This window comes from Onychostoma macrolepis, chromosome 03 (genome assembly GCF_012432095.1).
Source record: "Onychostoma macrolepis isolate SWU-2019 chromosome 03, ASM1243209v1, whole genome shotgun sequence".
NCBI lineage: Eukaryota > Metazoa > Chordata > Actinopteri > Cypriniformes > Cyprinidae > Onychostoma > Onychostoma macrolepis.
The window spans coordinates 1,742,255-1,770,235 of record NC_081157.1 but is presented as its reverse complement, the minus strand read 5'-3'; the positions used below and the strand labels follow the sequence as shown (position 1 = coordinate 1,770,235).

The 27,981-nt window shown below is 41.4% G+C and overlaps 1 protein-coding gene across 1 annotated transcript in view; it reads right to left on the bottom strand.

Moving 5' to 3' along the window:
* The window catches only part of LOC131537397 (uncharacterized), a 199,744-nt gene that overhangs the window by 95,944 nt on the left and 75,819 nt on the right, over positions 1-27,981 (bottom strand). Inside the window, exon 18 of the mRNA XM_058770780.1 lies at positions 10,322-10,495. Coding sequence (XP_058626763.1) covers positions 10,322-10,495 — 174 coding nt within the window. The remainder of the gene's footprint in view (positions 1-10,321; positions 10,496-27,981) is intronic.

Sequence of the window (27,981 nt, the reverse complement as noted above, 5' to 3'; positions counted from 1 at the left end):
TGGTTTTTTTTCATATGATTTCGTTGGGTTAGTTTTGCATCAAACACAATGCAATTTTCGGCAATTGAGATCTGGCAGCAAGTGCATTTTTCCGCTTGGGCGAGCGCTTCACGGACAGCTTACCTTGCGCATGAAATCAGCCGCATACCAGCAAAACACTGAGAACGCGCTAAAATCCTGACGTGTCATAGCAACAGAGCGGAGGCGCTTCCGTCACTGACGTAGATTTACAGAAAATTACCGCTATTTTTCATAAATAATTTTACGTATTTATTCCCAACGCTTTATTAAGCTTTAAGTCACATCTCATATTATAAGGTATCAACTTATAATCATGTTTATATTATTTAGCCCGTGAACTCATTCTCTCAGACGGCCTGGGTATGCGGCGCATCCGCAGCTTATATGGACGGAACGCCACTGGTTTATACCCAAACTATAAACTTATTCCAGAACTTCTGTTATTTAATGCCTGTAACACGGAAATAATGATAACATATAGTTGAAAAGACTGTTTGTGTTTCATACTGTACATTTACTTTGCAAGTATATGTCAACTTATTCTACAAACCCTAAACCTACCCTACTGAGTGTTAGCAGACATGTAGTTGCAAATTAATGAGAATTAGTTGACATGTAGTTGACGTAGTTACAAAGTTACTTATAGTTAGTAGAATGTCTAAAGTGGACTATCGAAATAAAGTGTTACCAATAAATAGAATACAAAAAGATTAGAGAAGCTAGTGTTAATGTGTTAACAAGCAGTTAATAAATTAATAGATTGCAAGTCTAAAAGGGACTTTTTTTTTTTTTTTTAAAGAACAGAATTAGAATAGAAAGTGCTAGAGTTAGAGGGTGTAAGGTCTGTTTTGGGTTCTGTTTCATTTTCTTGTTTTCATGTCTTTTAATTTGAAGTTTAGTCACGGTTCCTGGTTGTTCCATGCTTCCCTTTCCCTCATGTCTTCATGCTACTGGTTCCCTTGTACATTGTGTCATGTTCTCATTGGCTGCTTTAGTCATGTGTCTTGTCTCTCATTGGTTTGTTCATGTCATGTGACCCTCATTGTTTGTTATAAGTAGCCATGTCGTTGCCTTTGTTCCTTGTCGTGTATTAATGGTGTAACCTGCTGTTGGTGAGTCTAGTCCGTTCATGCCATGCCAAGTCTGTCTCTGGTCAAGTCTGTTCAAGTCAAGTCTGTCTTTGTTTGGATTTTGTTTGTATCTTGGATTTCACATTTAAATAAACTGCACTTTGGTTCTTCACTACGCTCGCCTTCAGTGGACTCTTTACAGAGGGTAAAATAAAGATTGAAGAGATGTGTTCTTAGCCGATGATGGCTAAGGACTCAGCTGCTCGGATTGAGTTGGGCAGGTCATTCCACCAGGAGGGATCATTTAATTTAAAAGTCAGTGAAAGTGATTTTGTGCCTCTTTTGGATGGCACAATAAAGCGACATTCACTTGCAGAATGCAAGCTTCTAGAGGGCACATAAGTCTGAAGTAATGAATTTAGGTAAAGGGGTGCCATTTTTGATCGTACAGATAAAAGCAATACACCATTCGAATCTGTAAGGGGTCTACTTTTATTTGTATACACTCATAATAACAACTAAACTTTGTGCTTTTGAAGAATAAAGAAAACAAACAGGGTGCGCTCTCTGTCTTCTCTGTCTCCGCAAACTGTTAGGAGGTTATAAAGTAATCCGTATGAAACCAAGGACATGTCCAGTTTTTCCGTCTGGTCTCATTATCTCTAATTAGGTCACGCCCACGCGCTGCTCGCGCTATTGTTATTACAAATCTCCACGCGAGCCACGCAGCATGTAAACGCCCACACCACCGTAAACAAAGCAGGAACGCGTTCATCTCAGATACTTTTCAGTTTTGGAAGAACACGCTGTGAGGAATAAGCCTTGTATTTATCTCAGAAACGCACCGAGAGGAAAAAGCCTTGTATTTACCGCCAGAAGACGCGCTGAGAGGAAAAGGCTTTGTTTACCTCACAAACAGAACGCGAGCGCAGCTGGAGCCGGCGGAGGAGGAGATACTTTATACTGAGTAAGTAATGTTTCTTATTGGCATTCGATAATGTGTTGAAAGCAATTAATAGTTGAACTTTTCCCAAACTATAACTCCAGAATAAAATGTGTAAAATTGAGTGCAACATTTGAAATATGATGGGCAACCTTTCATTGCATTTAAATGTTGCACGACGTGAGGATAGTTATATGTTCTATGCTTTATTTATTTTGAATAGTAACAATATGTAGGCCTATATATTATAATAAATATAATGTACTGTTTTTGCTGTACTTTGGATCAAATGAATGCAGGCTTGGTGAGCTGAAGACACTTCTTAAAACAAAACAAAAACAAAAAAAACATTACAAATCTTACTGTTTAAATAATTTGACTGGTAGTGTATGTATTGTCACCATGTTTGCTTAGTCTTTGTCCGTTCATTGTGTTGCTCACGTCTGTTTTGTGTTTTCTCATGCAGTTTCTGCTGTCTCCCGTTTTCCTGGGTTCCAGTTTCCTGCCACTGTTTTGGATATTTTGGCTATTGCACCCACGATGTCTTGACTCTTCTGTTGTTTATTTGTTTGTTTGTTTGTTCCTAATAAACTGTTTAACTGCACTCGCAAGTGAATCTCAAGTTATTTTATGTGATAGTTATATGTATACACATTTCTTTTTTCCTCACATTCTTTCTTGTAACTCTTCTCTCAGTCACACACCTGACTGAATGGCTCATTATGGAGCTCATTATGCGGGCCTTTGTCTTCTCAGGTGTGAGGCACGCCCTCTCGCATAGAGCCTTTCCACTCAAAAGGTGACTTAGAAAATTTAAATCAACATATTGTTTTCTCTGAATGAGTGAGTTAGATTATTTTCAGATCATTTTGAAGCAAATATTCTAGGCTACAAGATCCAGTTCTCAAAAGTCTTGTGAACAAATGTTCTGTATGTGTTTTATGGCCTTATTTCAGTTACTTAAAAATTTGTTTTTTTCTAACCAAGCATAAACGTTGTTTTCTCAAAAACACAATCACGTACATACATGCTGCTCACATATTATTGTAGCCCAGTTTGTGCTGAATACAGTGGTTTTAGACTTTAGCCATTAAAATGTTTATAAGCAACTGAAAAAGCACAATTGTCAGGGCATGTCAAAACTTCTCCGGAGCCCCAAAACACCCTCAGACCCCAGAGGGTTAAGCTAAACTATTAATATATACAGGTGCATCTCAACAAATTAGAATGTCATAGAAAAATTCATTTATTTCAGTAATAAATAAATTCAATGCACACAGACTGAAGTAGTTTAAGTCTTTGGTTCTTTTAATTGTGATGATTTTGGCTGACATTTAACAAAAACCTACCAATTCACTATCTCAACAAATTAGAATACTTCATAAGACCAATAAAAATAAAAAAAATTAGTGAATTGTTGGCCTTCTGGAAAGTATGTTCATTCACTGTATATGTACTCAGTACTTAGTATGGGCTCCTTTTGCTTTAATTACTGCCTCAATTCGGCGTGGCATGGAGGTGATCAGTTTGTGGCACTGCTGAGGTGGTATGGAAACCCAGATTTCTTTGACAGTGGCTTTCAGCTCATCTGCATTTTTTGGTCTCTTGTTTCTCATTTTCCTCTTGACAATAACCCATAGATTCTCTATGGGGTTCAGGTCTGGTGAGTTTGCTGGCCAGTCAAGCACACCAATGCCATGATTATTTAACCAACTTTTGGTGCTTTTGGCAGTGTGGGCAGGTGCCAAATCCTGCTGGAAAATGAAATCAGCATCTTTAAAAAGCTGGTCAGCAGAAGGAAGCATGAAGTGCTCCAAAATGTCTTGGTAAACGGGTGCAGTGACTTTGGTTTTCAAAAAACACAATGGACCAACACCAGCACATGACATTGCACCCCAAATCATCACAGACTGTGGAAACTTAACACTGGACTTCAAGCAACTTGAGCTATGAGCTTCTCCACCCTTCCTCCAGGCTCTAGGACCTTGGTTTCCAAATGAAATACAAAACTTGCTCTCATCTCAAAAGAGGACTTTGGACAACTGGGCAACAGTCCAGTTCTTCTTCTCCTTAGCCCAGGTAAGATGCCTCTGATGTTGTCTGTGGTTCAGGAGTGGCTTAACAAGAGGAATACGACAAGATGGCGGCACGGTCAGACGCAGCAGCTACTCAGAGTCCTAAAGACGGTGCTTTTATGTCTTTTAATGTCGTCTGTTCTTCTCCAAATAGTGTCAATTTACCGTTAATTCATAAGGAAATCACTCCAAAACTCATCTATGATCGGCAAAGTCTTTTGGATATCGGCAACGCATACAAACACCAACTCTCGCCGGCGGCTACTGAGAAGCTTCGAGGCCTTTGTTTACCGCTGGGGACATAAAAACTGTTTGCTTTGTACATTCAGTTTAACAACATTAACCCTCTGGGGTCTAAGGGTGTTTTGGGGGCCTGGAGAAGTTTTGACATGCCCTTACATTTGTGCTTTTTTCAGTTGCTTATAAACATATAAATGGTTAAAGTCTTATATCACTGTAAACAACACAAACTGGGCTACAATAATATGTTAGCAGCATTTATGTACATGATTTTGTTTTTGAGAAAGAAACGTTTATGCGTGGCTAGTGAAAAACTAAAATTTTGAAGTCACTGAAATAAGGCCATAAAACACATACAGAACATTTGTTCACAAGACTTTTGAAAACTGGATCTTGTAGCCTAGAATTTTTGCTTCAAAATGATATGTAAATCATCTTGTTTACTTGCTCACAGAAAACAATATATTGATGTAAAGATTCTAAGTCACTTTTTGAGTGGAAAGGCTCTATGCGAGAGGGCGTGACTCACACCTGAGAAGACAAAGGCCCGCATAATGAGCTGCATAATGAGCCATTGAGTCAGGTGTGTGACTGAGAGAGAAGAGTTACAAGAAAGAATGAGGAAAAAAGAAATGTGTATACGTATAACTATCACATAAAATAACTTGAGATTCACTTGTGAGTGCAGTTAAACAGTTTATTAGGGACAAACAAACAAATAAACAACAGAAGAGTCAAGACATCGTGGGTGCAATATCCAAAATATCCAAAACAGTGGCAGGAAACTGGAACCCAGGAAAACAGGAGACAGCAGAAACTGCATGAGAAAACAAAACAGACGTGAGCAACACAATGAACAGACAAAGACAAAGCAAACATGGTGACAATACATACACTACCAGTCAAATTATTTAAACAGTAAGATTTGTGTAGAACAGTAACAGTAAGAAGTGTCTTCAGCTCACCAAGCCTGCATTTATTTGATCCAAAGTACAGCAAAAACAGTACATTATATTTATTATAATATATAGGCCTACATATTTGTACTATTCAAAATAAATAAAGCATAGAACATATAACTATCCTCACGTCGTGCAACATTTAAATGCAATGAAAGGTTGCCCATCATATTTCAAATGTTGCACTCAATTTTACACATTTACACATTACAGAATAAAATGTGTAAAATCGAGTGCAACATTTTGAAATATGATAGGCAACCTTTCATTGCATTTAAATGTTGCACTCGATTTTACACATTTTATTCTGGAGTTATAGTTCAAGTACAAGTTCACCAGTAAATGCGTTCAACTTTGTCACAACAACACATTATCGAATGCCAATAAGAAACATTACTTACTCGGTATAAAGTATCTCCTCCTCCAGCCGCGCTCGCGTTCGGTTTGTGAGGTAAACAAAAGCTTTTTCCTCTCAGCGCGTCTTCTGGGGGTAAATACAAGGCTTTTTCCTCTCAGCGCGTCTTCTGGGGGTAAATACAAGGCTTTTTCCTCACAGCGTGTTCTTCCAAAACTGAAAAGTATCCGAGATGAGCGCGTTGCTGCTTTGTTTACGGTGGTGTGGGCGTTTTACATGCCGCGTGGCTCGCGTGGAGATTTGTAATAACAATAGCGCGAGCAGCGTGTGGGCGTGACCTAATTAGAGATAATGAGACCAGACGGAAAAACTGGACATGTCCTTGGTTTCATACGGATTACTTTATCACAGAATATTTGTTTTCGGTAAGACTTACTTCATTTAACAGCAGACATGTCAAGCTTTCTATAGATATATTTCTCATGTCTCTGTGTGAAGTATTTGCTGAGTTACAGTTCATTTTAGTGACGTGTTTCAAAAAGCAGTTCGCGGAGACAGAGAAGACGGAGAGCGCACCCTGTTTGTTTTCTTTATTCTTCAAAAGCACAAAGTTTAGTTGTTATTATGAGTGTATACAAATAAAAGTAGACCCCTTACAGATTCGAATGGTGTATTGCTCTTATCTGTACGATCAAAAATGGCAGAGTAATTCAAGCTCATTTCGGCCTTATCAGGAAAATCTGCCTCAAAACGCATATATGCGTTTGTCGACCCCAGAGGGTTAAAGAGAGTAAACCATATCATTCAACAAACCCTGCATGTATGCTTTAAACACTGACCTTACGTTATTACTCATGCTCATCCTTGAAAGAGCGCAGTTTCCTTTCAGGAACTCAAGCTGCGTCAAAACGCTTTGGGAATGCCTTCAGCGTGACCATGCTCTGAATCACGCATGTAATTGCCCCCTTTACAGGCTGGCGCACCAGATACTTGAGTGGGCCCAAGGGAAACTCCTCTTGCTGAGAGCAGTGTACATCCCTGGGCATCTCAATCAGGGAGCAGACATCCTGTCGAGGCAGGGGCTGAGGCCCAGGGAATGGAGACTTCACCACGAGATGGTGAACCAGATTTGGAGTATGTTTGGTCAAGCTCAGGTGGATCTGTTTGTGACTCAGGAGACAATCGCACTGTCCCCTCTGGTTCTCTCTGACTCATCCAGCTCCTCTCGGACTGGATGCTATGGTGCAGACATGGCCGAGGCTTCGTCGTTGTGGAAATTGTGGGTGTGGCCCCTGAGGGGGCACAACTCATAGCTTCTGGTCTCTCAACAGAGCTTGTTGAGACCATCCTCCAATCCAGAGCTCCCTCTATGAGGAAACTATATGCCCTGAAGTGGAAGCTTTTTACTTCTTGGTGTGGCAACCTCCTGCTTGACCTAGTCAACTGCCCGGTTGGTCCAGTTTTGGAGTTCTTGCAGGCCTGGTTGTCCGCAGGGTTAACTCCCTCCACCTTGAATGTCTATGTGGCGGCCATAGCGGCTTACCACGCCCCTCTTGGTGGCCAGTCTGTGGGTAAACACCCTCTGGTTTCATGTTTCCTCTGCGGTGCACTGAGGCTGAGGCCTCCGGTACATTCACGAGTCCCTCCCTGGGATTTAGCCAAAGTTTTAGAGGCTCTGTGCAAACCACCTTTTGAGCCTCTTGAGGAGATCTCTGATCTACTTGCTATTTCTTCTCTCAAGAGAGTTGGGGATCTACAGGCCCTTTCAGCAGCCCTATCTTATCTAGACTTTGCGCCCGGTATGGCCAAAGCTTTTCTGCACCTGCAAGACATGGCTACGTGCCTAAGGTGCCCTCCTCTGCTCCACGGCCTGTTGTACTGCAGGCTTTCTGTCCTCCTCCCTTTCGGGAGCCAGACCAGCGGAAGCTTAATTGTGTGTGTGTCCAGTGCGAGCACTGGGCGCATATGTCCACAGATCTGCCCTGTGGAGGAAGGCTGACCAGTTGTTTGTCTACTATGGTCATTCTAAGAGGGGGCGTCCTGCTACTAAACAGACCCTCAGCCAGTGGATTGTTGATGGCATTTCTCTTTCATACAAGGGGGTCAAGGCTCAATCAACCAGAAGTGTGGCGGCCTCCAAGGCCTTTCTGTCAGGTGTGCTTAACATTTGTAATGCTGTGGGTTGGTCCACGCCGCTTACATTTGTGAGGTTCTATGACCTCGTTAAGCATGCCACTCCCGGCTCCTCTGTTCTCTTGCCTTAGTTGTGCTATGCCACACTAGGCAGGGGTTTGAAAGTCTGGCAGCGCGGGCATACTCGTTCCTAAAGCGTTTCGACGCAGCTCGAGTTCCTGAAGGGGAACGTCCCAGGTAACATACGTAACCATGGCTCCCTGAGGGAATGAGACGCTGCGTCGCAGTGCCATATTTCCGGCATCTCTGCGAGCGCTTCTCTCATTCTCCAGAAGCTGCCGCTGTTTCACCGCATGCACTATTAAGCTTCCTGGTCGTGACATCACCCCGCCCGTGACATCTCGCCACTCCGTTGGATTGATTACACACGTGATTCAGAGCGTGGTCACGCTGAAGGCATTCCCAAAGCGTTTTGATGCAGCATCTCGTTCCCTCGGGGAGCCAGGGTTACATACGTAACCTGGGACGTTATATACAGTGCCCTCCAAAAGTATTGGAACAGTGAGGCCAATTCCTTTATTTTTGCTGTAGACTGAAAACATTTGGGTTTGACGTCAAAAGATGAATATGAGATGAGAGATTAACATTTCAGCTTTTATTTACAGGTATTTTCATCTGGATCTGATACACAACATACAAGATATCACCTTTTGTTTGAACCCACCCATTTTTCATGTTACCAAAAGTATTGGAACATGTGACTGACAGGTGTGTTTTGTTGCCCTGGTGTGTCCTATTAATTGATTATTCAAACAATAAATAGCACTGAATGTCTGCGCTCATTTTCAGATCCATGCAGACTGCATTTATAGTTAGTTAGACGTGTAACCAACATGAAAACCAGAGAGGTGTCTATGGGTGAAAAACGAGCAATTGTGAAGCTGAGAGAAGATGAAAAATCAATCAAACCATTGCACAAACACTGTCAATAGCAAGTACAACCATTTGGAATCTCCTGAGGTAGAAAGAAACCACTGGTGTACTAAGTAACACACCTCAAACGGGTAGTTCAAGGAAAACATCAGCAGTTGACGACAGAAACATTGTGACAGCTGTAAAAAAAGACCCTAAAACAACTGTTAGTGATATCAGCAACAACCTCCAGTGGGCAGGAGTGAAGGTATCACAATCTACTGTTCGCAGAAGACTTCATGAACAAAAGTACAGAGGCTACACCAGAAGATGCAAACCACTCATTAGCGAGAAGAATAGGAAACGAGCCTCAAAAATTCTGGGACAAGGTTTTATGGACTGATTTTATGGACCAAAGTGATGGAAAAGCTAAAGTTTGGAGAAAGAAAGGATCTGCTCATGATCCCAAACATACAAGCTCATCTGAAACACAGTGTAAACAGGTGTACATTATAGTACACATTACACAGGTAATGTAATGGCTTGGGCTTTCATCGCTTCTTCTGGCACAGGCTCAGTAATCTTCATTAATGATGTAACACATGACGGCAGCAGCAAAATTAACTCAGAAGTCTTCAGAAATATTTTGTCTGACAATTTACAGAAGGATGCAACCAAACTGATTGGGAGATCCTTCATCATGCAGCAAGATAATGACCCAAAACATAGTGCCAAAACAACAAAGGAGTTCATCAGGGCAAGAAGTGGAAGGTTTTAGACTGGCCAAAGTCAATCTCCAGACTTAAACCCTGTAGAGTATGCCTTTTACCTGCTAAAGAAGAGACTAAAGGGAGTAACCCCCCAAAACTGAAAGAGGTCATGTGAAAGCCTGGAAAAGCATCACAAAAGAAGAACGCAAAAGTTTGGTGATGTCAGTGGGTCACCGACTTGATGCAGTTATTGAAAGCAAAGGATTTGCAACTAAATATTAAGTCTTATTCACTTTAATCTAGTTTAAGTCAATCTGTTCCGATACTTTTGCTCACATGAAAAATGGGTGGGTTCAAACAAAAGGTGATATCTTCTAAGTTGTGTGTCAGATCCAGATATGAATACCTGGAAATAAAAGCTGAAATGCTGATCTCTCGTCTCATGTTCATCTTTTGATGTCAAATCCAAATGTTTTCAGTCTACAGCTAAAATAAAGGAATTGACCTCACTGTTCCAATACTTTTGGAGGACACTGTATAACAACAGTGGATATATACGGTTTGATCAAATTGATAGGGACAATTCAATAGCCGCTAGATATCGGTAGGGACAAGTGCCATGCAATTTTTTTTAGGGGCAGTGGTTCAAACCAAAAAAGGGGCACACCAGTGGAGTGGGTGTAAAGATCGCGTTCCGAGGGGTGAATCTACTTTCAAATTTTTTATAATTACCCAGCATGCGCCTGATAGGGACATTATTGTCTCTACTAAACTCTACACCCTTTGAAGAAGTACATTGACGTTACCTGACTTATAATTATTTATTTTAACAAGCGTGTGAAATGGCCTTTAGTGATTTCACACGTTAAGACTATTGAACATTATTATTGTAAGAACACTCACCTCAGTGTCTTCAGTTGACAGTTTGGATCCTTTAGTAAATCATTGAGCTCCTTCACTCCAGATTGTCCAGGATCATTTCCTATGAGATCCAGCTCTATCAGGTGTAAAGGGTTTGATCTCAGAGCTGAAGCCAGAGATTTATAACCCTCTTCTGTAACACTGCAGTCCGAAAGTCTACAAAAATAAAAGCATGAATTAAAACAAACAGTTTGGTCCTAATTATTTAATTACTGCACAAATCACAAAATATGACTAAATCACACTAGAGCTGAATAAATCATCCAACATGCAGAAACATGCAGCTTTATTCTATCATCACTGTTTTAAGTGATGAATTATGACTCAAACTGGACTCAGAATGATCTGTACAGATAAAGATGTGTATCAAATGAAGATGAAAGCCAATTATCAGTATGAATCTTCAGCTAAATGCAGCTCTAAAAAACAGCATACACTCACTCGTATTGCATTGTACCTCAGACAGGTGTAAAGTTCTGTAATAAACAGTCAAACAGCAACTCAACACCTATTCCACAACAACACGTGGAAAAGTTTCACTTAAATTCAGGTTTCTGGGGACAAGAAAAACAGATGCCTTTTGTTCTCTCTCAGCCTGCGACTTAGGTGTGAATGATCATAAATTCCTAAGGACTCCAAGGAAAAACAAGTTTTGCTATATGGTCGTGGCCACAAAGGTAGGAAAGATCTCAAGTTCAACATAATCCTATGAAGTCTGGTCTCTATGTTTTTAGCACAACATCTAGGTTAATCTGAAATTAGTTTGGAAAGTGAATTATGCATAGATGAAGCCTTTCAGTCACAACTGGCCCTTCGCCAGAAGTTTGACTGACAACTGACTACCAATCATACAGTAGGTGGACAACCAAAATGACTACTACCGTCATGTGTACCACCGCCGCAAGGCCACGGCGTTAACTGCAAGTCAGTTGCGTGTTAAAGTTGTTCACAAAACTACCGCTAGGTGGCGCAAAGGGACAGTTTGCAAACTGACTGGAATTATATTTTATTTTGTAAACGGAGATCAAATAACGAAATAAAACAACAATAACATTATAATATAACATTATAACATCCTTAAAAATCATTAGGCAAGTTTATTTATATAGCGCATTTCATACACAGTGGTAATTCAAAGTGCTTTACATAAAAGGAAGTGAAATAGTCATTAAAAATAACAATTAAAAATAATAATCACAATAATAAAAACAAAGAATTTAAAAACAAACATTCTCAAGCTTTGTTCAAACTCTTCCGCACTAAGTGAAAAAACCTTCCAAAACACCTAACTATTTCACCCCCTACTTACTTTGACCATCATAAATCAAACAAATAGAACTCAGAGGTCCTACTTTCAACTGATTAACCAACACACTTGTCTTTCTTTGCCCACATTCTCTTTACCATCACAGCACTTACTTTAACCTTCTGTTTAAACTTTTAAAATGATATAAAAATTGATTTAAAATGAATTTAAAACAGTTAAGAATAGAAAATGATTATACATAAAATACAGTGCAGTCAGTTCGGACATAGCACAGTGCTCATTTAATAAATGCACAGCTAAACAGATGAGTTTTGAGTCTGGATTTAAATGTGGCTAATGTTTTAGCACATCTAATTTCTTCTGGAAGCTGATTCTAACTGCGGGTGGCATAATAGCTAAAAGCGGACTCCCCTTGTTTTGTGTGAACCTTTGGTATTTCTAACTGACTCGATCCTAATGATCTGAGTGGTCTGTTAGGTTTATCACTGTTCAGTGAGCATATCTGCAATGTATTTAGGTCCTAGGCCATTGAGTGATTTATAAACGAGTAAAAGTACTTCCTAAAATCAATTCTAAATGTAACTGGAAGCCAGTGTAAGGACCTGAGGACTGGTGTGATATGCCCAGATTTTCTGGTTCCAGTCAGAATCCTGCCAGCAGCATTCTGGATGAGCTGCAGCTGTCTAATGGTCTTCTTTGGAAGGCCGGTGAGGAGACCATTACAATAATCCACCCTGCTGGTGATAAAGGCATGAACAAGTTTATCCAAGTCTTGACTGGAAACAAAACATCTAATTATTGCAATGTTTTTGAGATGATAGTATGCTTATTTAGTTACTTCTTTGACACGACTACTAAAACTAAGGTCTGTCTCCAGAATCACCCCAAGATTTTTTACTTGATTTTTAGTTGTTTGACCCCTAGAGTCGAGGTATGCATTCACCTTGAATGACTTCAGTTTTCTCCTTGTTTAACTGAAGAAAGTTCTGGCACATCCAATTGTTAATTTCATCAATGCATTGGCAGAGGGAGTCAATGGGGCTATAGTCATTTGGAGATAAGCTAGGTAAATCTGGGTATCATCGGTATAGCTGTGATAGGCAATTTGGTTCTCTCTCATTATTTGACTTAGTGGGAGCATATACAGGCAAAACATGAGCGGTGCAAGAATAGCCTTGTGGGACTCCGCATGTCATGGACGTCCACTTAGACTTATGCTCTCCTATACTCACATCTTTTCTTTCTTTCTTTCTTTCTTTCTTTCTTTTTATTTTATTTATATAGCACTGTATAAATACAACCAAGTTGCCCAAAGTGCTTTACAAAATAGACAATCATACCTCAATATAATGATAGTACAGCCACATAATAACCTCTCCCTTCTAAGTATGACCTGAACCATTTGAGTACCATCCCAGTTTTCCAGTCTCTCTAGAAGTATGTTATGATCAACAGTGTCAAATGGAGTATTAAGATCTAGTAGTGCCAGCACTGATATTTTGCCAGAATCAGAATTAAAGCGAATATCATTTATTATCTTAATAAGCACTGTCTCTGTACTGTGATGCGCTCGGAAACCAGATTGAAAATTGTCCAGGTATCCATTTGAGTTTAAGTAATTGTTCAGCTGATTAAAAACTACCTTTTCAATAATCTTAGCTATGAAAGGAAGATTTGATATTGGTCTATAGTTGCTCAAAATGGTGTTATCAAGATTGCGCTTTTTCAGAAGGGGCTTAACAACTGCAGTTTTCAGGGAGTTTGGAAAAGTCCCAGAAAGAAGTGAGGCGTTCACCACTTCTAAGAGATCAGCTTCTAAACAGTCAAGCACACTTGAAAACATTATAAAATTAATTTCAAATTAATTTTTAGAAAGTTAATTTCAAAACGTGGGATAGTAGTAGGCTGCAGCCTAACGCATAAAAAAAATGTAAAAATAAAAGAACAAAGGCTCTTAATGCATGTTATGGAGAGAGCACTTCTAAGCACCATCGAATTGATGCATTTCTTCTGTAAAATACAGGTTTGTGTACATTTTATTTTATATATAAAATCGTTACCGTGTTGTATATCATTCAATTTTATGCAGAGCAACATACAGGTGCACGGTGTGAATCACCGAAACAAGTGTCGCTCGCGTCGGTCTTATTATCAAGTGATGAAAAAGCCTGATGCTTTGCATAAAATAAACAATTTTATTCATAAAGATACAGAATACAAATACTTTGGATTTCGGCGATGAGTGAAATGCGGGGCGGTGGTCTTATCCGTGAGTAGTTCCCCACCGAACACGACTCCAGCTCGGGCACGAGAACCAGCAGCGTTACGGTGGAAACAGAATAACAGAGAGTGGTCGATTACAAGTGAATTACTTCTGTGTAATGTTTAATTTTTACTTCTAATGTTTGTTAAACGAGTTGAAATAGGCAATATGTATAGCCTACATAAAAACGATATACACAATGCTGAAAATGATAAATGAAAGAAAATAAAGGAAGTTATCATGCAAACCAGTGGTTGTGGAGTATTTTACAAAAGTTAAGAGGATTTAAGTTAATCTGTAAACATTATTTCATGTATAATGAGCGAGTCGCAGGAAAGTTGGGGTGGCCAAAAGATATGTGGGCCCTATTGTTGTAATGTAGTCTCACAGGAAAAGCACAAGAAGTCTGTTCTGCACTGCCAATTGAATCTTCTCTTGACTATGATATAATTAAAGCAGCGGTTTTACACGTGTACGAGCTTGTTCCTGAAGCATACCGGCAAAAATTTCGGCGATATGAGAAAACAGCCAGACAATCATACGTCGAGTTTGCAAGGGAGAAAAGAATCCTTTGAAAAATGGTGTTTTGCTAACAAGATAACGACCCTGAAAGTTACAGGAGTTAATCTTGCTAGAGGATTTTAAGAATTGTGTGCCAGAGAATTTGGTGGTTCATTTGAACGAACAAAAAGTCGCTTGCTTGTCTAACGCTGCTGTTTTCGCTGACGAGTTTGTTTTGATCCATCATACAGTTTTTCCTGCAGCGCAACAGTTAAAATTTGCTCCGAGTTTAAGCGAGTCGCCAAATGTGATGCCTCGTGTAATGCGCCCTGTTAGAGTAGAAAACTTTTCAAAGACTACTCGTAAAATTAAACCTGTGAATGATGAGAGACGAGAATGTTTCTATTGTCTGAGCCCGGAACATCTGATTGCAGACTGTCAGTTGTGGAAGCAGAAGAATTTAAAAACTAAGAGTGTAGCACTTGCTCAGTCTTTATCAAAAATAAGCACAGCTGATGTAACCAGTTACCAGCCATTTCTTTTAGAGGGCATGGTTTCTATTTTTCCTGATGCTGAGTTTAAGCCAGTGGTTATGCTTCGAGACACAGGGTCTGTGCAATCCTTTATTCTTGAGCACAGTCTACCCTTTTCTGCTGATACTTACACTGGTTGTGATGTATTAGTTCGAGGTATTGAAATGAACTGTATTAATGTGCCTCTGCATATGATTCATTTGAAATCAGATCTTGTCAGTGGAGCTGTCAAACTGGGTGTCCGTAAACAGTTACCTGTGGAAGGTATAGACTTAATCATAGGGAATGATTTAGCAGGTGGTGAAGTTTTCCCTACTCCAATTGTGACGCATACCCCTGTTGTAAAAGAGCTGACTAACCTTGCTACTTTGTATCCTTCAGCTTTTCCTGCATGTGCAGTGACTCGTGCACAGGCACAAAAATTCAAGGAAGTGGTGGATCTAGCTGACTCTTTTCTAGTTCCTGAATCTGCCCCATTGGAGTGTATACTGTCCATAGAGCCAGAGTTCGAGTTTGTTTCTAGTTCAGAGTCAAAAACCTCCTTAAAAGTGGGCAAAGAACACTTAGTAACGGCACAAAGAGAAGACTCGACGCTAGTGAATTGTGTTAACGCTGCAGATCTTGAGCAAGCATCTAAATCGGGGGTGATGTATTTCTGGGATGATGGACTGCTGATGCGCAGATGGAGACCAGACGTTAATGATGAGAATTGTCAGGAGGTACAGCAGATCGTTTTGCCTGTTGGCTATCGCACACATGTGTTAAAACTAGCTCATGAGCATGTAATGTCCGGTCATCTGGGTGTGACAAAAACATTCTATCGAGTTTCTAAATACTTCTACTGGCCTGATATAAAATCAGCTGTGTCTACTTTTTGTAAAGCTTGTAAAGTTTGTCAACTCTCAGGAAAGCCGAACCAGAAAGTTCCTGTTGCTCCGCTTAATCCAATACCTGTCATGAGTGAACCATTTGAACAACTGGTCATTGATTGTGTTGGCCCGTTGCCGAAGACAAAGGCAGGACATCAATATTTACTTACTATTATGTGTGCTGCAACATGCTTTCCTGAGGCAATTCCTTTACGTAATCTGAAAGCCAAAGCAGTCGTGAAAGAACTGATTAAGTTCTGTTCTATTTTCGGCTTGCCAAAGATAATTCAGACAGACCGGGGCACAAATTTTACGTCAAGAATGTTTGACCAAATTTTGAAGGAGCTTGGGATAAATCACCAGCTATCCAGTGCCTACCATCCAGAGTCTCAGGGTGTGATTGAGAGGTTTCATCAAACTCTGAAAACGATGTTGCGAAGTTATTGTGTTGAGACGGGAAAAGATTGGGACGAGGGTCTTCCCTTTCTTCTTTTTGCTGTAAGAGAGACAGTGCAAGAATCGCTGGGATGTAGTCCAGCAGAGCTTGTCTTTGGTCATGTTGTGCGAGGACCATTAAAATTGTTGCGTGAACAACTGCTGGCTGACTCCTATGACTATCCCTGACTATATTCAGTCTCTCCATCAGAGACTGCAACGCGCTCGTGAAGTGGCAGCACAACACCTTGTAACAGTACAGGGCAGGATGAAAGTACGCTATGACAAGAAGTCTGTTGTCAGGTCTTTCCAGCCTAGCGATTCTGTTCTGGCTTTGTTACCCACCCCTGGTTCTGTGTTCCAGGCGAAGTTTACTGGTCCCTACATCGTTAAAAAGAAAGTGAGTAACACAAACTACATCATTGACACACCTGAACGTAGGCGCAGATGCCGTATGTGCCACATCAATATGCTAAAAAGTTATGTGACTACACAGTGTAAAAGTGAAACTAAGTGTGACAAAGTTACAAGTGAAGAAGAGTGTGAGACAGGGAGTGTGTTAACTTCCACTGTTGCTATGGTTGCTAGTTACACCAAGGAAGAAGATGGATTGAGTAACAGAGGACTTCAAGTTTCCGCTACACGATTACAGAATTCTGTTATTATAAGCAATTTGAAGAGTTTCCTTGCTCATCTTGATGAAAGTCAAGCTAAAGAAGTGACTGAATTGCTGTATGAATTTCCTAATCTGTTTTCAGACGTGCCTGGAAAAACGACAATTTGTACCCACGATATTGAGGTTGGAGATGCTTCCCCAATTAAACAACATCCCTATCGAGTTAACCCACAAAAGTGTGACATAATGAAGGCTGAAGTGGAGTATATGCTGAAGTATGGATTTGCTGTGCCCAGTCAAAGTCCCTGGAGTTCGCCCTGCTTACTGGTACCAAAACCTGATTCCACCTATCGCTTCTGCACTGACTATCGTAAAGTTAACAATATAACTAAGGCTGATTCCTTTCCGCTTCCTAGGATGGAAGATTGTGTGGATAGGGTGGGTAACGCTAAGTATGTAACAAAGCTAGATCTTCTGAAAGGATAGTGGCAGGTGCCTCTGACTCTGCGGGCATCAGAAATATCAGCTTTTGTCACTCCAGATAGGTTGCTGCAATATTCTGTCTTGGCTTTCGGGATGCGGAATGCTCCCGCCACATTCCAGCGTTTGATGAATACTGTGTTGGCAGATGTGGAGAATTGTGAGGTATACTGTACTTGGATGACGTGGTTATCCATTCACTTACCTGGACAGAACATATATCCAGCCTCAAAAAGGTATTTCAGCGTTTGGCTGATGCCTCATTGACCTTGAATCTTGACAAGTGCGAGTTCGTGAAGGGAAAGATCACCTATCTGGGTAAGCAAGTTGGCCAGGGGATGGTCAAACCTGTTGAAGCCAAGATAACAGCTATCCTTGAGTACCCTGTTCCCTTTAATAAATGCGAGCTGCGACGGTTCCTAGGTATGTGTGGATACTACCGTGCTTTCTGCCCAAACATTTCGTTTGGAAGTGAAATAAGTCATTAAAAATAATAAGAAATTAAAAATAATAAAAGTCACAACAATAAAAACAAAGTGATTTAAAAATTGATTTTAAAAGAATTTAAAACATTTAAGAATAGAAAGTGATTATACATAGTGCAATCAGTTCGGACTTAGCACAGTGCTCATTCAACAAATGCACAGCTAAACAGATGAGTTTTGAGTCTGGATTTAAAAGTGGCTAATGTTTTAGCACATCTGATCTCTTCTGGAAGCTGATTCCAACTGCGGGCGGCATAATAGCTAAAAGCAGACTCCCCTTGTTTTGTGTGAACCCTTGGTATTTCTAACTGACTCGATCCTAATGATCTGAGTGGTCTGTTAGGTTTATATTCAGTGAGCATATCTCCAATGTATTTAGGTCCTAGGCCATTTAGAGATTTATAAACGAGTAAAAGTACTTTAAAATCAATCCTAAATGTAACTGGAAGTGGTGTAATATGCTCAAATTTTCTGGTTCTAGTCAGAATCCTGGCAGCAGCGTGCTGGATGAGCTGCAGCTGTCTAATGGTCTTCTTTGGAAGGCCGGTGAGGAGACCATTACAATAATCCACCCTGCTGGTGATAAAAGCATGAACCAGTTTCTCCAAGTCTTGACTGGAAACAAAACATCTAATTCTTGCAATGTTTTTGAGATGATAGTATGCTGATTTAGTTACTGCTTTGACATGACTACTAAAACTAAGGTCTGTCTCCAGAAACACCCCAAGATTTTTGACTTGGTTTTAGTTGATTGACCCCTAGAGTCAAGGTATGCATTCACCTTGATAACTTCATCTTTGTTTCCAAAGGCAATGACTTCAGTTTTCTCCTTATTTAATTGAAGAAAGTTCTGGGACATCCAACAGTATATTTCATCAATGCATTGGCAGAGGGAGTCAATGGGGCTGTAGTCATTTGGAGATAAGGCTAGGTAAATCTGCGTATCATCAGCATAGCTGTGATAGGCAATTTGGTTCTTTCTCATTATTTGACTTAGTGGGAGCATATACAGGCTAAACAAGAGCGGTGCAAGAATTGAGCCTTGTGGGACTCCGCATGTCATGGACATCCACTTAGACTTATGCTCTCCTATACTCACATAATAACCTCTCCCTTCTAAGTATGACCTGAACCATTTGAGTACGATCCCAGAAAGCCCGACCCAGTTTTCCAGTCTCTCTAGAAGTATGTTATGATCAACAGTGTCAAACGCAGCACTAAGATCTAGTAGTACCAAAACTGATATTTTGCCTGAATCAGAATTGAAGTGAATATCATTTATTATCTTAATAAGCACTGTCTCTGTGCTATGATGTGCTCGGAAACCAGATTGGAAATTGTCCAGGTATCCATTTAAGTTTAAGTAGTTGTTCAGCTGATTAAAAACTACCTTTTCAATAATCTTACCTATGAAAGGAAGATTTGATATTGGTCTATAGCTGTTCAACATTGTGTTATCAAGATTGCGCTTTTTCAGAAGGGGCTTAACAACTGCAGTTTTCAGGGAGTTTGGAAAAGTCCCAGAAAGAAGTGAAGCGTTCACCACTTCTAAGAGATCTGCTTCTAAACAGTTAAGCACACTTTTGAAAAAAGATGTGGGAAGTGTGTCAAGATAGCAGGTTGATGATTTAAGGTGCTGTACTATTTCTTTCAGAATTTTGCAATCAATTGCTTCAAAAACAGCATAGGTCACACAGATTGCGGTTGAATCTGTGTGACCTATGCAAAAGTAGATATGCCAATCTCCTTTCTGATATTATTGATCTTCTCAGAAAAGAAGGAAGCAAACTCATTGCATTTACTGTCGGAGAGCATTTCACTGGGAATCTGACTTGGGGGGGTTTGTCAGTCTCTCCACAGTAGCAAAAAGAGTGCAAGAGTTGTTTATGTTACTGTTTATAAGGTTTGAGAAGAAAGTCTGTCTAGCTGTGGCTAGTTCCACATTGAAAGCATGAAGGCTGTCTTTATAGATGCTATAGTGAATTTCAAGTTTTGTCTTCCGTCACATCCGCTCAGCTTTTCTGCATTGTCTTTTCATACTCTGAACTGCTGTTGATTTTCTCCATGGTGATTTTTGTGTTGAGAAGGAGGCACTGGCAATGTTGATGGCACTACAACAATGAGATATACATAGGTGGTAGTGTGGCCCCTATAATCGTGTACACAGACCATAATCCGCTAATTTTTCTTGAACGCATGGCTAACTCAAATCAACTACTTATGCGGTGGTCTCTTGCTATTCAAGAATTCAATCTTGATATTAGTTACAAAAGAGGCTCAGAGAATATCGTTGCTGATGCGTTGTCCAGATCTTAAATTTCTCCTTAGTTAATTGTGGACATGACAAAATGTGAGTGTTAGTGAATCAATAATTGTTTATTATAAACAACATTTTGTTGTTTATGATTTTGATGGTGGGGGTGTTACGTCCCCTGACGTAATTGTGTATATTGGGAGATGGTCACATGTTGTTTTCTCCTCCCGCTTTTTCTCTTTCTCTCCCTGCGTCCCAATGTGCCTACTTGTACTACATCCTAAAAGTATGTACTTTTTTCGCGAAGAAAAAGTAGATACTTTTGAGCGTGTAGCAGAAAAGTATGGACGTTTTTGGAAAACACTACTACGTCATAAAATTGCGTCTGGTGACATAATTGTGTTCATTTTACATCTGCTGTCAATTATTCAGATAGAAAACATTCTTACATGACATTTTTGCCATTGCATAAAAAATACACATCGACATTTCCATTACTCGCAAGTTTATTTATCCTTACCCTGCCCTACACTGCTCATTATTTGTTCTACAAATGCTTACCAGTTTATTCGCGAGACAAGAAAGAGCGCGTCGGCGCAGATCTGCCGTTCACAAGCATAATGTCCGGAGAGCGGTGCTGATGTTTTTCCACAATGCTGTATGTATGCAATACATCACAAACAGCTGCATTACGCTTATCCATTTTCATATTAAAATGTTACATTGAACATGCTTAAAATTAATTTATATATTAAATATTTTCTAAATAATTTGTAATAATATTTAAGGAATTATTATTGTTTGCTGTTAATATCCATGAAAGAACTGAAAAAAAACAAAACAATATATTGTATTCAACCAAATGAAATAATCAAATCGAAGTCATAAAAACATTAATTTGACAAGCCGTTTTTTTTCAACAGGATCAAAGAAAAGAAGATTGAAATAATATTTAGCTAGACTCCATAATGCCTGCTCACTTTTGCCCAGGCCCGACGAAAAAGAAAATTCTGTAGGCCTATATAGGCTATACATTTTTTGCCTCGCGCTACTGGCGGGCGCTGCAAGTATAATTCAGGATTCCGTGAACTGCACACGGAAATATTTATTCCGTAAATAAACACAGGGTTGTCCGTCATGTTTGTTTAGCGAATTCACCTTACTGATCTTAACTTCTCCTACCACGTGCAAAGAATTATGTGAAACTCAAGCCATTAGAGTGTGCACGGATCCACACTTCAAAAATCGACCTGAAATAGTAGACCATCCGGGGACTTTTGGCATACTCTTTTCAGCATACTATGCTTTGGGACACACTTATTCTATTCTCACATACTATTTAGGATGGATAGTATGAACATTGGGACGCAGGCTCTGGCTGTGTTCGAAATGGCATACTTGCTTACTGCTTACTGCTTACTGCCCAGTACACAGTGCATACTGCCTACTGTTTTTTAAAGAATAGTGTGTGAAACAGTATATAATAAGCAACATATGTTTCAGAGTAGTATGCTTAATTGTCACATGACAAACACAAACATTAATTCAGCACAGCTGTCAAGGTTGTTACCTTACAAACAAATGTGCTAACTATTCTTTTTACAAAGGCTTGTTAAGAAGGCTTCATATTAGTAAACAATGCTATATTGCCCAACTGAACTCACTCATAATTGAGGAACTTTACATAGGCTATTGGACAGAACTGAATCAACACTGAGCTGTCTTTAACTGAACATGGATATTTTTGGCTGTTACACTAATTGGAAAAAGTGATATATTCTAGTTACACTAAGTGCAACTAATGATAAATTCTGTTTATACTAAAATAGCAGCATTTTCTTTAGCAACAAGTGTGTAAATAGTAGTTAGGTGGCAGATATTTATACTTCGGTACTGTAGTACATTATAAAACAGTGTGCAATAACTTATTGAGCATAAATTATCATACATTTTATTTGATGAACGCCACTTTATTGGGACAAAAACCTACCTACAGCTAAACAGTGGTATTATTAATGAGGCATTTAATTTCCACTTTTTCAAATATTTACTTAATTTTTATTGAAATGCCTTTCTGATCTGGTATGTGATGGGAAAAGGAGTTGCACGAGATTGACAAAAGGCAGACTCGAACTCGTGTCGCTCACATCAACAGCACACGTTTCACATCTTTTACTCACTGCGCCACTGATACTATAGGAATACATGTGTCTTTTGCAGTGCTGTTTATCGCAGTCAGGCTTTGGTGGGCGGAGTTAATGTAAAAAGCCTCGGCTAACAAATTGGTCTATTTGTCCTTAGAGTAAATACATTCCATTTCTTTTTAGAGCTGCTTGACAGCAGAATTTAATTATGTTTGCATAATTGAAATATTAACTTTATTTATATATTATATTACTGCAATATTAATATTACTATTTATCTTTGAAACAATGTATAAAGCGCTACAGAGATAAAGGTGACGTGATTTGACTTGATCGGAAAAGTGCAGTAGAGATTAAAGTACAATATGTCCTACTAATGATATTGTTTTTACATGCACAGCGATGGTTTGTAGTTTACATGTATATACGTACATATACAAGTCTTACATTTATAACTATTCCCCACCTCCAGTTCACTCACGCGTTTGAAGATGAAACGTCACATGGAGCGCGCTGCTTTCTGGGAAACAGTATCCCACGCAGAGTCCTCGGATGCATACATCAAATTTCCGCAAATATAGCAGGTAATCCGGGCATTCCATGCATACAGAAAATTCACAGTATACACACAGCATACTGCAATATAGTAGGAGTTGTATGATAGTATGCCATTGGGAACACAGCTTCTGTACTGATTTCAGTGTACTTCAGTTAAATTTAGCAGATTCTGGCAATTATAGTAGGTCATCCGGGTATTTCATGCATACAGAAAATTTGCATACTATGCGCAGCATACATACTGCATGCTGCAGAAATAGTAAGAGTAGTATGATAGTATGGCATTTCGAACACAGCCTCTCTCTCTCTGGCTAAGTAGCGGTCCAAACCATCTGCAGGTGATTTCAATTAGCGCCAGCATGGCTTCCCTGTTATGCAGTGTGCAAGAGGGATAAAGGAGCAGAGAGACACCGTTCAAGAGGAGTCCCTTATCCGCTATCCCAGAGACGTTGTTGTATTATTTGCTCTTGAGCAATTTGTGATATGTGAACCTAAGGTGTGGTTGCAACAACTTTAATGTTGAGATTCTGTGTGAATCTATTATTGTGAAACCATGTAGGGAGTTGGGCGCCGATTTATTTGGGTTTAACCCCTTCTAAACTTTTCAACTGTTTTTCTTTAGTCAGGGAGAGAGATAAGATTATTGTCTTTTATTTTGTTTTCTTTTGCCAGGGAAGTTATTTTGTTATAACCTTTAGAAAGACTGTTTTGTTTGTTATTTTGGCATTTTGCTCTCTCCTGACGCTTTGGTTATTTAAGTTGATTAACTGCCCTGATATTGTACATTTTCAATAGTTATTCTTTTGGACTATGTTAACTCCTTAATACAATAATTAAGTATATTTCTGACATTTGGTATTTTCTGACTTTTGTATTCTGGTGTTAAGTAGAAGATTTTGGTGTGAACCTTTATCGTAAGTGCTACTGGTGAACGTGATAACAGCTGGGATAGAGGAAAAGGAGACTTCTCAACGTTCACTTATTTATTTGATCACCGTTTTTAATTTTATTACTTCTGCTCTGAAACCCCTAGACTAGAGGGCGGAACGTAATAAAAGTAAAAAAATAAGCTTGTATTATAATAAAAATGAATCAACTCATTATGGTGGGTTAAATAAACAACCCAATTTGCTGGGTAAAATTAACCCCAAATGTGTTCTGTCCTATATTTACCCAGCCCTTGGGTTAAAAACAACCCAAATTGGGTTGTTTTTAACCCAGTCTTTTTTTGGAGTGTATTATTACAGCAAAAATGTGTTTTTGTTCCATTAATAATTTTTATGTGAGGTTGAAAAATAAACGGTGCTATTATCATCGGTTCTATAAGTCAGTTTTGCTGTAGCCTATTCATCGAAAGCAGCATCAAAAAGCAGCGTGCTCAGTGGCAGTCCAGTTCAGTATGAAAATAAATATTAAGCCTATATAAGATCAGCATTTGAACACTTTAATAAACACAAAAATTATCTGCATGATAACAACGTCTCAGGTTACATATGTAACCATGGTTCCCTGAGTAGGAACGAGACACTGCGTCCTCTAGGGGTCGCTATGGGGAACGCCGTCAGCGTGACCCGTGTCTGAAGCATATATACAAAACACCACATGTTGGCGGCGACAGCCTATGACGTCACCACCGCACGACCACAGTATAAAGGCGCCGGAAAATACGCCATTCACTTCTTCGCCTGAAGCTTGTGTCCAAGCATGGCACCGAGCCTAGAGGACGCGGTGTCTCGTTCCTACTCAGGGAACCATGGTTACATATGTAACCTGAGACGTTCCCTTCGAGGGAACTTCGAACCGCGCCTCTAGGGATCGCTATGGGGAATGGAATACCCACGCCACCATGCTGAGGGGAGTGCAAGCCAGCACAAAAAGGCGAGCACTAAGTATCAACTCTACCCGGCTAAGGGAGTTGCCCCTGGGACGGTTCGACGGCTGTCAGTGACATTATCCCCTTTGGCCAAAAACCTGAGCTGCATACCCCAGAACTTACCTGTTAGGGGCCGGGCCTCCTGGACCCAGGGTAGAGCTCAAAGGCTTGGAATCAGATTTAGTAGAGATTCCTTTAAGGGGATACGACCAAGCGCCTAGGATAGTAACTAGGCCTTGGCCTGTCACCCAGGGGCTACTGCTTGCTCTGCATGAGCTCGCTGAAGGAATTGTCTCAACAGATCCTTGGTAGCAACACCCTGTTCAAGTCAGTATCACTGGGGATACATAGGTAGAGTGGGGCCCAAGGTGAAACCGGACCTGACCGACTCAAAGAAAGGGCACGGTCAGCAGCTCGTAACCCATACCATACAGGATTTTAGAAAGATCGCAAAACACTTGGTGTGCGATCTTACCACAACGTGGCTTTCAGAAAGTGCACAGAGACTAGCGTGCGCACTTACCATAACATGGATTTGAAACACCGTTCTGGAGAGCGGAGAACCCAACTCTTATCATGAGAGGGAACTCAGACGCTCAGAAGGGAGCGGCATGCTCAAAGGTGACACTCATGGTGAGGGGAGCAATGCTAGCTCGACCAACAACATAGCTCTGGAGAGCGGAGAACCCAACTCTCAGCATGAGATGGAACTCAGACGCTCAGAAGGGAGCGGCATGCTCATAGGTGACCCTCATGGTGAGGGGAGCAATGCCAGCTCGACCCACAAGGAGAGCATATGGGACACAGAGCTCTAGGGGAGTGGAGAACCCAACTCTCAGCATGAGAGGGAACTCAGACGCTCAGAAGGGAGTGGCATGCTCATAGGTGACCCTCTAAGGTGAGGGGAGCAATGCTAGCTCGACCAACAACATAGCTCTGGAGAGCGGAGAACCCAACTCTCAGCATGAGAGGGAACTCAGACGCTCAGAAGGGAGCGGCGTGCTCATAGGTGACCCTCATGGTGAGGGGAGCGATGCTAACTCTACCAACAAGGAGAGCAACCCAACAGGGAGGCATAGAGAGACCTAACAACCTGAGGCTGCTGATGACAGAGCTCTGGAGAGCGGAGAACCCAACTCTCAGCATGAGAGGAATCTCAGACGCTCAGATGGGAGCAGCATGCTCATAGGTGACCCTCAATGGTGAGGGGAGCGATGCTAGCTCGACCAACAACATAGCTCTGGAGAGTGGAGAACTCAACTCTCAGCATGAGAGGAATCTTAGACGCTCAGATGGCAGCAGCATGCTCATAGGTGACCCTCTAAGGTGAGGGGAGCAATGCTAGCTCGACCAACAACATAGCTCTGGGGAGCGGAGAACCCAACTCTCAGCATGAGAGGGAACTCAGACGCTCAGAAGGGAGCGGCATGCTCATAGGTGACCCTCAATGGTGAGGGGAGCGATGCTAGCTCGATCAACAACATAGCTCTGGAGAGTGGAGAACTCAACTCTCAGCATGAGAGGAATCTTAGACGCTCAGATGGCAGCAGCATGCTCATAGGTGACCCTCTAAGGTGAGGGGAGCAATGCTAGCTTGACCAACAACATAGCTCTGGGGAGCGGAGAACCCAACTCTCAGCATGATAGGGAACTCAGACGCTCAGAAGGGAGCGGCATGCTCATAGGTGACCCTCAATAGTGAGGAGAGCAATGCCAGCTCGTTACTTAAACCCTAGCAGGGGAGACGCACACTCTAGGCAAGGGCTCAGGGAGATTGCTACTTAAAAACCCTCGGAAGGGGAGCAGTCCCTAAGCTAGCACATAGATATCCTCAGATAGCCATGCACCTTCTCAACCCAAAGAAACTGAAGTAAAAAGACCCGCAGGTCCTGGAACTGCAGTGTTGCCAGTGTGGAACACATAAATACCTAGAACAGTAGAACTGGAATGTACTCACCCATCCATGGTTCCTGCGCATGAGATCAGTCCCGGAGGCGAAATCCGAAGAGTCGGGTCCGGACCATCAGTAAGGTAGTTTCTATGAAGCATAGAACTTAACCAAAACATCATAAGTCCAGCATAGAGACTGCAATGATTTTAAAGCGCAGGTTCTATCTTGGTCCCCACCCAACCTCGGTCAGGTGGAATAAAACGGTGGTTGCGGGGGAATTAGAGAGGGGAAGATAAGGGCAGATGACAAGCCCCCCGAGGAAAGGGAGTAGATGTTTCAATTCTTACTCTGGTCCGGACGAAAGCGTTGAGAACGCTTCGTCTGGATCACCTCCCTCAGGTCTTGCCTACCTCTCTTTGACCCGCTCCTCCCTCTAGCCCTACCCGCAGGCGGGGGAGGGGCACGAGTCGCGACACTAGCCTTCTGTGCCCATCTCTGATCCCCAGATGGAGATGGGCCAGGACCCCTGCGTTGTTCGGGCTCAGACCTGGACCTTCTTGGAATGAAGGTTTTGAAGGCCGCTGAGCGCGCCTTCGCCTCCCTAAACTTCTCGACCACCATCTCAACGGAGGTACCGAAAAGCTCGGAAGGCGAGACTGGAGCATCGAGAAGAAAGCCCTTCTCTTTCTTCCCAACATCTGCCAGATTCACCCACAGATGTCTCTCCGTTACCACCATGGCCGCCATAGACCTGCCCATAGCAGTGGAGGCCTGCTTAGCGGCACGGAGAGCTAAATCCGTGGTGCGGGCGCAGCTCAGCTACTTCATCAGGTGACAAGCCCTGACCCTTATCCAGGTCCTTCAGCAGATCAGCCTGGTAAGCCTGAAGCACCGCCATCATGTGCAACGAAACGACAGCCTGACCTGCTGCTGCGTATGCCCTGCCATTTAAGTGAGATGTTTCCTGAAGGGGCTTAGATGGCAAGGAGGGAGCCTTGAGAGAGGATGTCTCGCCCACAGAGAGATAGCTGGCCAGCGTCTCTTCCACAGGGGCATCCTCATAGCCGCTTTTCACGCATCCTCAATGTTAGCATAACTGGTATGCTGAAACCTATGAATGCGAGAGGAAAATGGCTTTTCCATTCCCTCTCAACCTCCGCATGGAGATCAGGAAGAAATGGAAGGCTCACTCGAGCTGGGGGGCTATGGCCAGAAAGATAACGCTCATCGAGACGACCCCGCGGCGCCACCATCTTGGCCCGCTTCCACGGCAAGGCAAGTCAAGCCTCGCCGTGGCGCTGCTCCATAACCTCCAACAGTTCGTCATACGCAGGGCAGGAGGATTGAGAGGGCTCAGTCTCAACTTCTTCGCCTCAGACATCTCCTGCTCTTCCTGGGCATAACCCAGCAGAGCACTAGCCGCTGGATCAGATGATGTCAGAGAGATCGCATCATCATCATCCAGCGACTCAC